Below are 14,433 nucleotides of genomic sequence, written 5' to 3'. Positions count from 1 at the left end.
TACTTAGCTGCAATCTTTTTTTACTGCGGTGATAAGAGTACTTGTGTGCGGGGATGAAAGGTGACACGGTCTCTCTCCTCCTGCCTTGTCCCAGACCCAGTGGACTGAAGTACGAGAAGGCCAAGGAGTGGAAGATCCCCTGTGTCAACGCTCAGTGGCTGTGTGACGTCCTGCTGGGCAACTTTGAAGCCCTGCGACAGATTCTGCACAGTCGCTACTCCATCTACACCCACCCGGAACCACTGGTGCCCAACCTGCAGCTGGTCCAGAACCTGCTGGGTGAGGAGCCACTCTTGCACAATCATTTGCGTGTCCGTCAGGGCAGGACGCACGTGAAAGTCTCAACAACCCATATTTAGAAACAAACAGGAAGTCGGCCATCTTGGTTTACGTTCGCCACTTTTAGGCCAAAAAGAGGAGTGACGCTTATATAAGAGATGTCAAGTATCACAAATCAGCATTTTTAGTGTTAAACATACAAAATGTGCTTAAAAGCTCGGAAAAAAACTAACTTTTTTTTTTTCCTTATTATAAAAAAAAGTTAAAATACAATTTTGGATCCTGAGAGTTTTAGTGATTTTCTTCCTCAAAATTGCTCAAAAAATGATAATGAATCAAAGTCAATGTTGTTATGAATTATTAACCTATTGAAGGATTTAATTACTTCACATCAAATATTAAACTTAAGTATTTTTAAGGGCAAATATTGCATATTTTGTGTTTTTTTCCATTTAAAAACAGGGCGTTAAGTGAAAAAAGGGGCATAAAACAAAGAAAAAACAGACATATAAAATATATATACATATATTTTTTTGAACTTATTTTAAAACATTTTAAATAAGTAAAGCGCTTTTGGATCCCTTAGAAATTTTTTTTTTTCCTTTCCCAAAACATTCATTGCTCAAAAAATTAGAATGAATGAAAATCAATGTTACGAAATTATTAAAACTATGTAAGGCTTTAATTACTTCACATCAAATATTACATTTAAGTATTTTTGGGGGGCAAATATTGCATATTTTGTGTTTCTTCCATTTAAATTCAGGGTTTTATGTGGAAAAAGGGCATAAAACGTACAAAAAACAGACATAAAAATAATAAAATGTGTAAGCAGTGGATAAATCTGAAGTTGGTCTGGAAAAAAAAACATTTTTATTTTATTTTTTTTAACTTATTTAAAACAAATTTAATAAGTGATACCCTTGTTGTGTTTCGTTTTCAAAATGGTCATTGTTAAAAAAAATACCAACAAATGAAAATCAATGTTATGAATTATTATGAATTATTAAGAATTATTTAAGGCTTTAATAATGCCACATACTTCAAATACTACACTTAAGTATTTTTAGAGGCAAATATTTTATATTTTGTGTTTTTTGCATTTAAAAACAGGGTTTTATTTGACAAAAAGTGCATTAAACAAACAAAAAGGGGACATAAAAATAATAAAATATTATGTATATATTTTTATTTATTTAAGAAAAAAATTAAGAGAGAATTCTGGATCCCTAAAAATTTTACTGTTTTTTTAATTTGTTTTTTTCAAAATGGTCATTGTTAATAACAAAAATACTAACAAATTACAATTAATGTTGTTATGGCTTTAATTAATTCACATCAAATATTACACAAAAGTATTTTTGAGGGCAAATATTGCATATTTTGTTTTGTTTTTTCCATTTAAAAACAGGGTTTTATGTGGAAAAAGGGCACAAAACAAACAAAAAATAGACATAAAATTATAAGTGTAATCAGTGGATTTATCTGAAGTTGATCTAGAGACTTAAGTGTTCTAAGTAAAAAAATAAAACAAAAAAAAGTTTTTGTTTTTTTTAACTTATTTAAAAAAAAAAAATAAGTAAGGCTCTTGGATCCCTGAGAATTGTATTTATTTTCTTCCCCAAACGGTCATTGCTCAAAGAATTACAATGAATCCAAATCAATGTTGTTATGAAATTATTAAACCTATTTAAGGCTTTAATTACTTCGTATCAAATATTACACTTAAGTCTTTTTGGGGGCAACTATTGTATATTTTGTGTTTTTTTTTCCCATTTTAAAAACAGGGCTTTATGTGTAAAAAGGGCATACAACACACAAAAAACAGACATAAAAATAATAAAATGTGTAATTAGTGGATATATCTGAAGTTGATCTACAGATTTAAGTGTTGAAAGTAGAAAAAATAATAATTTTTAAACTTATTTTTTTGAAAATTAATAAGTTAGACTTTTGGATCCTTAAAAATTTGAGTGTTTTTTTTTTTTTTTTTTCAAAATGATCATTGTATTTTCGGGGGCAAATATTGCATATTTTGTGGGATTTTTTTTCCATTTCAAAAACAGGGTTTTATGTGTAAAAAGGGCATAAAACACACAAAAAACAGACATAAAAATAATAAAATGTGTAATTAGTGGATATATCTGAAGTTGATCTACAGATTTAAGTGTTGAAAGGAAAAAAAAATAATTTTTAAACTTATTTTTAAAAAAATTAATAAGTTAAACTTTTGGATCTTTAAAAATGTTAGTGTTTAGTTTTTGTTTTTCAAAATGATCATTGTATTTTTGGGGGCAAATATTGCATATTTTGTGTTTTTTTTTCCATTTAAAATCAGGGTTTTATATGAAAAAAGGGCATTAAACAGACTAAAAAAATAATAAAATGTGTAATCAGTGGATAGATCTACAGACTTAAGTCTTGAAAGTAAAAAAATATATATATTTTTTTTTTTACTTATTTTAAAATAAAATAATAAGTGAGACTTTTTTGACCCTTTGGGTCAGCGCCTATTGGTACCTACTCAGGTTGTACAGTATACTAGTATAGTACCACGGTGCTATGGTAAATTGGTACTAGTATAGTATCACGGTGCTAAACACCATGGGTGGATCTACACATGACATCCACTGTAATGATACCAAGTACATGAGTGTATCTAGTCAATACTACTATGATTGAGCTATTGTGTCCTCCGGTGTGTAGTGAAGCATGTTGAGCTATTCCTCGTCCTCCAGTGATAATGATACATGTAAAAAAAACGTATCGATGCAATCATGGTGGTATCGACGAGATACACTCTTGTACTTGGTATCATTGCAGTGGTTGTCAGGTGTGGATCCACCCATGGCGTTTGTTAGCGGTGACGCCGGTGAGCTATTGTGTCCTCCTCCGGTGTCTAGTGAAGCATGTTGAGCTATTCCTCGTCCTCCAGTGATAATTGTACTTGTTAAAAAAAACTTATCGGTGCAATCGACGTGATACACTCTTGTACTTGGTATCATTACAGTGGATGTCAAGAGTAGATCCACCCATGGCGTTTGTTAGTGGTGACGGCGGTGAGCTATTGTGTCCTCCTACAGTGTGTAGTGAAGCATGTTGAGCTATTCCTCGTCCTCCAGTGATAATTGTACATGTAAAAAAAATGTATCGACGCAATCATGGTGGTATCGACGATATACACTCTTGTACTTGGTATCATTACAGTGGATGTCAGGTGTAGATCCCCCCATATCGTTTGTTGACATTGTGACGGCGTTGAGCTATCTATTCCTCGTCCTCCAGTGATGATGGTACTTGTAAAAAAATCGTATCGAAGCAATCATGGTAGTATCGGCGAGATGCACTCTTGTACTTGGTATCATTACAGTGGGTGTCAGGTGTAGATCCACGCGTGGCGTTTGTTTACATTGTGACGCCGGTGAGCTATTGTAGTGAAGCATGTTGAGCTATTCCTCGTCCTCCAGTGATAATGGTACATGTAAAAAAAACTTATCGGTGCAATCACGGTGGTATCGACGAGATACACTCTTGTACTTGGTATCATTGCAGTGGACGTCAGGTGTACATCCACCCGTGGCGTTTGTTTACATTGTGACGCCGGTGAGCTATTCCTCGTCCTCCAGTGATAATGGTACATGTAAAAAAACGTATCGACGCAATCATGGTAGTATCGACGAGATACACTCTTGTACTTTGTATCATTACAGTGGATGTCAGGTGTAGATCCACCCATGGCGTTTGTTGACTTTGTGCCGGCGATGCGCTATCCATTCCTCGTCCTCCTGTGATGATGATACTTGTAAAAAACTTATCGATGCAATCATGGTAGTATCGGCGAGATACACTCTTGTACTTGGTATCATTACAGCGGATGTCAGGTGTAGATCCACCCGTGGCGTTTGTTTACATTGTGACGCCGGTGAGCTATTGTAGTGAAGCATGTTGAGGTATTCCTCGTCCTCCAGTGATAATGGTACATGTAAAAAAAACTTATCGGTGCAATCATGGTGGTATCGACGAGATACACTCTTGTACTTGGTATCATTACAGTGGACGTCGGGTATACATCCACCCGTGGCGTTTGTTTACATTATGACGCCGGTGAGCTATTGTAGTAAAGCATGTTGAGCTATTCCTCGTCCTCCAGTGATAGGGGTACATGTAAAAATACGTATCGACGCAATCATGGTAGTATCGCCGAGATACACTTTTGTACTTTGTATCATTACAGTGGATGTCAGGTGTAGATCCACCCGTGGCGTTTGTTGACATTGTGACGGCGTTGAGCTATCTATTCCTCGTCCTCCAGTGATGATAATACTTGTAAAAAAAACGTATCGAAGCAATCATGGTAGTATCGGCGAGATGCACTCTTGTACTTGGTATCATTACAGTAGATGTCAGGTGTAGATCCACGCGTGGCGTTTGTTTACATTGTGACGCCGGTGAGCTATTGTAGTGAAGCATGTTGAGCTATTCCTCGTCCTCCAGTGATAATGATACTTGTAAAAAAACAAATCGACGCAATCATGGTAGTATCGATGAGATTCATTTGTGTACTTGGTATCGTTACAGTGGACGTCAGGTGTAGATCCACCAATGGTGTTTGTTTACATTTTGGTGGACCGGTACTTTTCAGAGGCGGTATAGTACGGAATATGGTTCCTTAGTACCTTGGTACTATACTAGTACCGGTATATCGTACAACCCTATGTTCACTATTTTATTTAAGGACTAAATGACAATAATAAACACATGTTTTGCGTACCCTGAGATTTTTTTGTTACAATACTGACATTTTTGTGGTGCCAGCCATAGTTCCCATGATGGAAATGACACATTATGTTTGGACTTTGCTCAGGTCCTTGGAGAATACCAATCAAAGTGTCTCCAGAAGCCTTGGCGGTGAGTAAAAAATGTCCGACCAGAGCACACGACACAGCCTGCTTGACGTAAGGTCCTGTCCTGTCCTGTCCTGTCCTGCAGAGCATGCAGCAGCTGCAGAAACAGAAGCTCCTGGACTCCAACAGCCAACCTGCTGGCAAAAAGGCTCGGTGGGTAGTCTCACCCTTGACTCCGCCCACTTTCTCTTCACACTGGCGTTCTCATGTCCGCCCCAGGCTGGAGGAGACGCAGTCCCCCGGCAAGAAGCTCCCGCCCGAGTCCACGCCGCGCGTCATGTTGACGGGGTTCGAGCCCACACAGGTGCAACAGTACACCAAGGTACACAAAGTAGTACAAATGTCACAAGTGCTTCATAAAGTGTGGGAAATATGTGACTTTTCCTCTTGGATCCACCATTACTTCATTTGGGACTTTCTCGGCTTAGATAGTCCATACTGGCACCTGATTGGCTGTTAGCGTGTCCCGCCCCCTGATCACTTCCTGTCTTTGTTCATGCAACCTACCTTGCTTCCATACGTCGTCCTTTCTTCCCAGCAACAACTAAAACATTTGTATCAATATTGATTACGTTTTATCGCCCAGCCCTATGGGGATTTTATTTTTTATTGATATGATTACATGTCCATTGCTATATACATCGATATCGTTTTAACGCCCAGCCCTATGGAGATTTTAATACATTTTTATTATTTTTTTTATTGATATGGATTACATGTCTATCGCAATATATATTGAAAACATTTTAACGCCCAGCCCCATGGGGATTTAATTTTTTTCTGTATATTTTCAATAATATGGATAATGTGTATATTGCAATACATATTGATATCATTTTATCACACAGCAATATTGGGCTTAACATTTTTTTTTTTATTAATATTGATCACATGTCTATCGCAATATATATCGATATTCTTTCAACGGCCAGCCGTATAGGGCTTTTAATTATTTTTTTTCTTAAATGTTATATTAATATTGATTACGTGTCTATCTCAATTTATATTGATAATGTCTTAACACCCAGCCCTATGGGGCTTTTAATTTGTTTTAAATGTTTTTATTGATATGGATTATTATTGCAATATATATTGATTTATCGCCACCCGTATCGGGTTTTGAAGTTTTTAGTTTTTATTAATTAAAAATAATTAATATTGATCACATGTATCGCAATATATATTGATATTGTTTTCTGACCTAGCTATAGGACTCTTTATTTTTTTCAACATTGATTATGTGTCTATTGGAATATATATTGATAACATTTTAACACCCAGCCCCATGGGGATTTAAATTTTTTTGTATATTTTTTATTAATATGGATTATGTGTCTATTGCAATATATATTGATATCGTTTTATCGCCCAGCCATATTGGGATTTAAATTATAATTATTTAAAAAAAATGTTGTGTCTATTGCAATATGTATTGATATCATTTTATCACCCAGCCGTATTGGGCTTAACTTTTTTTTTTTTAATTAATATTGATTATGTGTCTATCACAATATATATCGAGATCGTTTTAACGCCCAGCCGTATTGGGCTTTTAATTATTATTTTTTTTAAATGTTACATTAATATTGATTACTTGTTTATCTCAATTTATATTGATAATTTTTTAAGGCCCAGCCCTATGGGACTTTTAATTTGTTTTAAATGTTTTTTATTGACATGGATTACTATTGCAATATATATTGTTTTATCGCCAGCTGTATCAGGCTTTGAATTTTTTTTTTTATCAATTAATATTGATTACATGTATCGCAATATATATTGATATCGTTTTAAGTCCCACCTATAGGACTCTTATTTTTATTTTTATTTAATATTTTCAACATTTTTTATTTTTGATATTGATTGTCTATTGCAATACATATTGATAACATTTTAATGCCCAGCTCCATGGGGATTTAAATTTTGTATGTATATTTTGTATTGTTATGGATTATGTGGCCATTGCTATACATATTGATATCGTTTTATCGCCCAGCAGTATAGCGTTTTCAATTTTTTTTAAAACAACACATTTTTATTGGAATGGATTACATGTCTATCGCAATATATATTGATATCATTTTAACGCCCAGCCGTATTGGGCTTTAAATTATTATAAAATTATTTTACATTAATATTGATTATGTGTCTATCTCAATTTATATTGATAATGTTTTAAGGCCCAGCCCTATGGGGATTTTAATTTGTTTTAAATGTTTTTATTGATATGGATTACTATTGCAATATATATTGTTTTATCGCCACCCGTATCGGGCTTTGAATTTTTTTAATTTATTAATATTAATTAATATTGATTACATGTATATCAATATATATTAATATTGTTTTAAGGCCCAGCTATAGGACTCTTATGTTTTATTTCAATTTAATATTTTCAACATTTTTTATTTTTGATATTAATTTTAATATTTTTTTATTTATATGGATTACATGTCTACTGCAATATATATTATCGTTTTATCGACCAGCCGTATTGGGCTTTAAATTATTATATTTACATTTATTATTATTAATTTTGATGACGTTTCTATTGCAATATATATTGATAACATTTTAACACCCAGCCCCATGGGGATTTCAATTTTTTATGTATATGTTTTATTAATATGGATTGTGTCTATTGCAATATATATATTGATAGCGTTTTATCGCCTAGCCGTATAGTGCTTTTAATTTTTTATTTTTTTTTATTGATATTGATTACTGATGATGACGTAGAGTAACAGATACTACCTGTGTGGTAGAGTAACAATGAAGGGTTGCATCCTCCCGTGTACAATGGGGATGTCATGACTACTGATGATGACGTAGAGTAACAGATACTACCTGTGTGTTAGAGTAACAATGAAAGGTTGCTGTAAAATGGTGATGTGATGACTACTGATGATGACGTAGAGTAACAGATACTACCTGTGTGGTAGAGTAACAATGAAAGGTTGCTGTACAATGGTGGTGTCATGACTACTGATGATGACGTAGAGTAACAGATACTACTTGTGAGGTAGAGTAGCAATGAGAGGTTGCTGTACAATGGTGGTGTCATAACTACTGATGATGACGTAGAGTAACAGATACTACTTCTGTGGTAGAGTAACAATGAGAGGTTGTTGTACAATGGTGGTGTCATGACTACTGATGATGACATAGCGTTACAGATACTACTTCTGTGGTAGAGTAACAATGAAGGGTTGCATCATCCGGTGTACAATGGTGATGTGATGACTACTGATGATGACGTAGAGTAACAGATACTACCTGTGTGTTAGAGTAACAATGAAAGGTTGCTGTAAAATGGTGATGTGATGACTACTGATGATGACGTAGAGTAACAGATACTACCTGTGTGGTAGAGTAAAAATGAAAGGTTGCTGTACAATGGTGATGTGATGACTACTGATGATGACGTAGAGTAACAGATACTACCTGTGTGGTAGAGTAACAATGAAAGGTTGCTGTACAATGGTGGTGTCATGACTACTGATGATGACGTAGAGTAACAGATACTACCTGTGTGGTAGAGTAACAATGAAGGGTTGCATCCTCCCGTGTACAATGGGGATGTCATGACTACTGATGATGACGTAGAGTAACACATACTACCTGTGTGGTAGAGTAACAATGAAAGGCTGCTGTACAATGGTGGTGTGATGACGTAGAGTAACAGATAGTACGTCCTGCAGAGGCTGCAGGCTCTAGGCGGGGAAGTGGCCGACAGCAGCCAGAAGGCGACTCACCTGCTGGCCAGCAAAGTCAAGCGCACTGTCAAGTTCCTCAGCGCCATGTCCGTGGTCCAGCACGTGGTCACCCCCGACTGGCTGGAGGAGTGCTGGAGGAGCCAAAAGTTTGTCGGTACGTTTCCCGTGTCAGCTTTTATTTTGAAATGCTGAGGTGTGTTGGTCTCCTTGTGACTTGCAGACGAGCAAAACTACATCCTGAGGGACGCTGAGGCCGAGGTCCTCTTTGGCTTCAGTCTGGAGGAGTCCCTGAAGAAAGCTCACAGTGCAGCACTTTTTAAGGTATTTCTTTGGCTCCTGAACACATCATGATGGGACTGTACACTTTTTGTCTCCTAATGCAGCACTTTTTGAGGTTTTTCTTTGTGTCTGGGCTCCTGAACACATCATGATGGGACTGTACACCTTTTGTCTGGCACTGTCCAAATAAATGACGTGCTAATGACCAATTAAGTAAATTAGATTATGTCATCCACAACTTAATAGCAGTTTTTGTTACTACACTGAGGTATTTGGTAGTTTAATACTTTCACTAGCTGCTTGTATTTTTTCTTTTCTTTTATTCGCCTGTCTTTTCTTTACTTGTCTTTCCTTTACTTTGTTTAGCTTTATTTTATTTTTATGATTTTCTTTACAATTATTTTTTTTACTTTTTCGCTTTTCTTTCTTTCTTCTTTATTTTTGTTTGCCTTTTTCTTGTCTTTATTTTTCTCTTGTTTACTTTATTTTTATTTTCTGTACATTTTCTTTTAACTTATTTTCTTTCTTTTTTGTACATTTATTTTCTTTACTTGTTCTTATCTTGATTTTCTTTTTTTATTGTTTATTTTTCTTTTCTTTACCTTTTTGGTTTTATTTTTTTTACTTGTATTTTATTTTGTGTACCTTTTTGCTTTTCTCTCTTTACATTTATTTTATTTTCTTGTCATCTTTATTTTTTTCCCTTTTTTTGTCTTTACTTTTCTTTTCTATATTTTTTACGCTTTTATTTATTTTCTTTTAAGTTATTTTCTTATTTTCTCTTTCTCTACTTTCATTTTCTTTACTTTTTCTAAAAAAATATTGTTTATTTTTCTTTTCTTTACATTTTTTGCTTTTACTTTCATACTTTTTATGCTTTTATTTATTTTCATTTAAGTTATTTTCTTTACTTTTCTTTCTACTTTAATTTTCTTTACTTGTTGTTATCTTTATTTTTATAAAAAATGTTCTTGTGTTTATTTTTCTATTCTTTAAATTTTTTGCTTTTATTTTCTTTATTTGTCTTTTTTATATTTCTTATTTTATTCTCTTTACCTCTTTGCTTTTCTTTCTTTACCTTTATTTTATTTAATTCTTAATTTTTATAAAATGTTTTCTTGGTGATTTTTCTTTTCTTTACTTTTTTGCTTTTATTTTCTTCAGTCTTATTTCTTTTCTTTACTTTGTTTTTGTTGTTCTTGTCTTTTTATATATATATATTTTTTACTATTATTTTCTGTAAGTTTTTTTATTTTTACCTTTTTTGCCTGGTTTTTGCAATTTTTTTCTATATTTTTTCTTTTCCTTTTCTTGTCTTTATTTTTCTTTTCTTTACAATTATTTTCACTTTTCTGCTTATCTTATTGTGTTCTTTATTTTGTGTGTGTGTGTGTGTGTGTGTGTGTGTGTGTGTGTGTGTGTGTGTGTGTGTGTGTGTGTGTGTGTTGCAGGGCAAGTACTTCTACCTGACACCAGGCATGTGTCCCAGCCTGAGCACCATGAAGTCCATCGTAGAAAGTGCCGGAGGGAAGCTGCTGGCCAAACAACCCTCCTACAAAAAGATCATGGAACACAAACACAACAAAGTGATTTCTTTTCTTCTTTATTTTTATTAGTCTGCCGTGAATATTGGAGTAAAAGTCCTGTTGTTCTGCTGCAGAACCTCCCGGAAATCATCTTGATCTCGTGCGACAACGATCTCCATCTGTGCAGAGAATATTTCCTCAAAAACATCGGTAAGTCGGCACTTTTTTCTTTCCCGTGTTAGCACTTTGTAGTCTTCACTTTCTCACGTGTCTGGCTGGCGGGCAGACGTCCACAACGCCGAGTTCATCCTGACGGGAGTTCTCACCCAGAAACTGGACTACGAGTCATATCCTTTTGGAATGCAGTTTCAACACCGTGCACCGCACTTCGGTGTGATCTCAAAGTAGTTAGCATGCTAACGTTAGCATGCGTGAAGTACCAAAATACTGTATGCCTGAGGTGCATGCCTACTAAATTATCTAAAAAAAAAAAAAAGTTTTTGCAGTATATTAAGAATAAAAGTACAGTATTAAAATAAATATTACAGTATATGTAACAGTATTAAAGTAAATGTTACAATATATTTAAGAGTATTAAAGTAAATATTAAATTATATTTAAGAGTACTCCTGTAAATATTACAGTTTACTTGTGAGTATTCCAGTAAATATGACAAAATATTTAAGAGTTTTACAGTAAATATTATAGTATATTTAAGAATGTTACAGTATTTTCAAGAGTATTTCAGTTAATATTACAGTATATTTAAGAGTACTACAGAAAATATAACAGTATATTTAAGAGTATTCCAGTAAATATTGCAGTATATTTAAGAGTATTACAGTAAATATTGCAGTATATTTAAGAGTATCACAGTAAATATTCCAGTATATTTAAGAGTATTCCAGTAAATATTACAGTATATTTAAGAGTTTTACAGTAAATATTGCAGTATATTTAAGAGTATTACAGTAAATATTGCAGTATATTTAAGAGTATTACAGTAAATATTCCAGTATATTTAAGAGTATGACAGTATATTTATGAGTATTCCAGTAAATATTACAGTATATTTAAGATTATTAAACATTACAGTATATTTAAGAGTATTCCAGTAAATATTCCAGTAAATTTATGAGTATTCCAGTAAACATTACAGTATATTTAAGAGTATTCCAGTAAATATTGCAGTAAATTTAAGAGTATGACAGTGTGTGTGTGTGTGTGTGTATTTGTGTGTCCTTGACATTGTTACATATAAATTCACTTGAGAGGACGACCTTGAAGAGGACGACCTTGAAGAAGCGGACTATTAATGATGAATATTAATGATGAAATAAGTGAAGTGACTACTGCTGTTTTTACTGTGCATACACTTTTATAGCTTTTCTCACCACAAAGGAATGATGCTATTTTTCTCCAATGATGCAATATTTTATTCTTCTTCTCTCGCTGCTTTTTGCAATAAATATTTCTCAACATTCCTTCCGCCTTTTCACTCCAAATACATCTTCCTACGGCCTTTTCTCTCACAAAAACTGCCTTTGGAGAAAAAAATATATATATGTATATATATATTATTTGAGTTTTTGTTGAAATTTTGTTTGTGCTTTTTTGGTTAAAGAAATTTGCTTTTTTTTTGTCAAAAAAAGGTTGTTTTTCTGGTAAAAAAAATATATATATATTTTTTGTTTTTTGTCAAATTTTTGTTTTTGCTTTTTTGGGTCAAAAAAAGGTTTGTTTTTCTGTTTAAAAAAAAATCTATAATTTTAGTGTTTTTTTGTCAAAATATTTTTTGTGTTTTTTGGTTAAAAAATTTGCTGTTTTTGGTCCCAAAAAAGTTTTGTTTTTATGGTAAAAAAAAAAAAATCTATATTTTTAGTGTCTTGTCAAAATTTAGTTTGCGCTTTTTTGGTTTAAAAAATTAGCTTTTTTGGGTTGAAAAAAAGGTTTGTTTTTCTGGTTTAAAAAAATCTATATTTTTAGTGTTTTTTTGTCAAAATTTTGTTTGTGCTTTTTTGGGTCGAAAAAAAGGTTTGTTTTTATGGTTTAAAAAAATCTATATTTTTAGTGTTTTTTGTCAAAATTTGGTTTGTGCTTTTTTGGTAAAAAAAAAATTGCTTTTTTTGGCCGAAAAAAAAATGGTTTGTTTTTCTGGTAAAAAAAAATGTATTTTTATTGTCTTTTGTCAAAATTTTATCTGTGCTTTTTTAGTTTAAAAAATTAGCTTTTTTTGGTCGAAAAAAATGGTTTTTTTTTTAGGCCCAAAAAATATATTTTTGGTGTTTTTTGTCAAAATTTTGTTTGTGCTTTTTTTGGTAGAAAAAAAGGTCAATCAATCAATCAATGTTTACTTATATAGCCCTAAATCACTAGTGTCTCAAAGGGCTGCACAAACCACCACGACATCCTCGGTAGGCCCACATAAGGGCAAGGAAAACTCACACCCAGTGGGACGTCGGTGACAATAATGACTATGAGAACCTTAGAGAGGAGGAAAGCAATGGATGTCGAGCGGGTCTAACATGATACTGTGAAAGTTCAATCCACAATGGATCCAACACAGTCGCAAGAGTCCAGTCCAAAGCGGGTCCAACTCAGCAGAGAGAGTCCCGTTCACAGCGGAGCCACCAGGAAACCATCCCAAGCGGAGGCGGATCAGCAGCGCAGAGATGTCCCCAGCCGATACACAGGCAAGCAGTACATGGCCACCGGATCGGACCGGACCCCCTCCACAAGGGAGAGTGGGACATAGAAGAAAAAGAAAAGAAACAGCAGATCAACTGGTCTAAAAAGGGAGTCTATTTAAAGGCTACAGCATACAAATGAGTTTTAAGGTGAGACTTAAATGCTTCTACTGAGGTGGCATCTCGAACTGTTACCGGGAGGGCATTCCAGAGTACTGGAGCCCGAACGGAAAACGCTCTATAGCCCGCAGACTTTTTTTGGGCTTTGGGAATCACTAATAAGCCGGAGTCCTTTGAACGCAGATTTCTTGCCGGGACATATGGTACAATACAATCGGCAAGATAGGATGGAGCTAGACCGTGTAGTATTTTATACGTAAGTAGTAAAACCTTAAAGTCACATCTTAAGTGCACAGGAAGCCAGTGCAGGTGAGCCAGTACAGGCGTAATGTGATCAAACTTTCTTGTTCTTGTCAAAAGTCTAGCAGCCGCATTTTGTACCAACTGTAATCTTTTAATGCTAGACATGGGGAGACCCGGAAATAATACGTTACAGTAGTCGAGGCGAGACGTAACAAACGCATGGATAATGATCTCAGCGTCTTTAGTGGACAGAATGGAGCGAATTTTAGCGATATTACGGAGATGAAAGAAGGCCGTTTTAGTAACGCTTTTAATGTGTGCCTCAAAGGAGAGAGTTGGGTCGAAGATAATACCCAGATTCTTTACCGTGTCGCCTTGTTTAATTGTTTGGTTGTCAAATGTTAGAGTTGTATTATTAAATAGAGTTCGGTGTCTAGCAGGACCGATAATCAGCATTTCCGTTTTTTTGGCGTTGAGTTGCAAAAAGTTAGCGGACATCCATTGTTTAATTTCATTAAGACACGCCTCCAGCTGACTACAATCCGGCGTGTTGGTCAGCTTTAGGGGCATGTAGAGTTGGGTGTCATCAGCATAACAGTGAAAGCTAACACCGTATTTGCGTATGATGTCACCTAGCGGCAGCATGTAGATGCTGAAGAGTGCAGGGCCAAGGACCGAA

The 14,433-nt window shown here is 34.3% G+C and overlaps 1 protein-coding gene across 1 annotated transcript in view; it reads left to right on the top strand.

Moving 5' to 3' along the window:
• Nucleotides 1-12,188, top strand: part of paxip1 (PAX interacting (with transcription-activation domain) protein 1) — a 43,476-nt gene extending 31,288 nt beyond the window's left edge. Inside the window, exons 14-23 of the mRNA XM_061890307.1 lie at nt 95-279; nt 5,144-5,187; nt 5,269-5,336; nt 5,403-5,505; nt 8,885-9,053; nt 9,120-9,220; nt 10,630-10,764; nt 10,839-10,914; nt 10,991-11,055; nt 11,964-12,188. Of these exons, the coding sequence (XP_061746291.1) occupies nt 95-279; nt 5,144-5,187; nt 5,269-5,336; nt 5,403-5,505; nt 8,885-9,053; nt 9,120-9,220; nt 10,630-10,764; nt 10,839-10,914; nt 10,991-11,055; nt 11,964-11,975 (958 nt within the window). The 3' untranslated portion in view covers nt 11,976-12,188. The remainder of the gene's footprint in view (nt 1-94; nt 280-5,143; nt 5,188-5,268; nt 5,337-5,402; nt 5,506-8,884; nt 9,054-9,119; nt 9,221-10,629; nt 10,765-10,838; nt 10,915-10,990; nt 11,056-11,963) is intronic.
• The last annotated feature ends 2,245 nt before the right edge of the window (nt 12,189-14,433 follow it).

Source organism: Nerophis ophidion, linkage group LG28 (genome assembly GCF_033978795.1).
Source record: "Nerophis ophidion isolate RoL-2023_Sa linkage group LG28, RoL_Noph_v1.0, whole genome shotgun sequence".
In the NCBI taxonomy this organism is placed as follows: Eukaryota; Metazoa; Chordata; class Actinopteri; order Syngnathiformes; family Syngnathidae; genus Nerophis; species Nerophis ophidion.
This window is presented reverse-complemented; position numbering and strand designations above follow the sequence as displayed.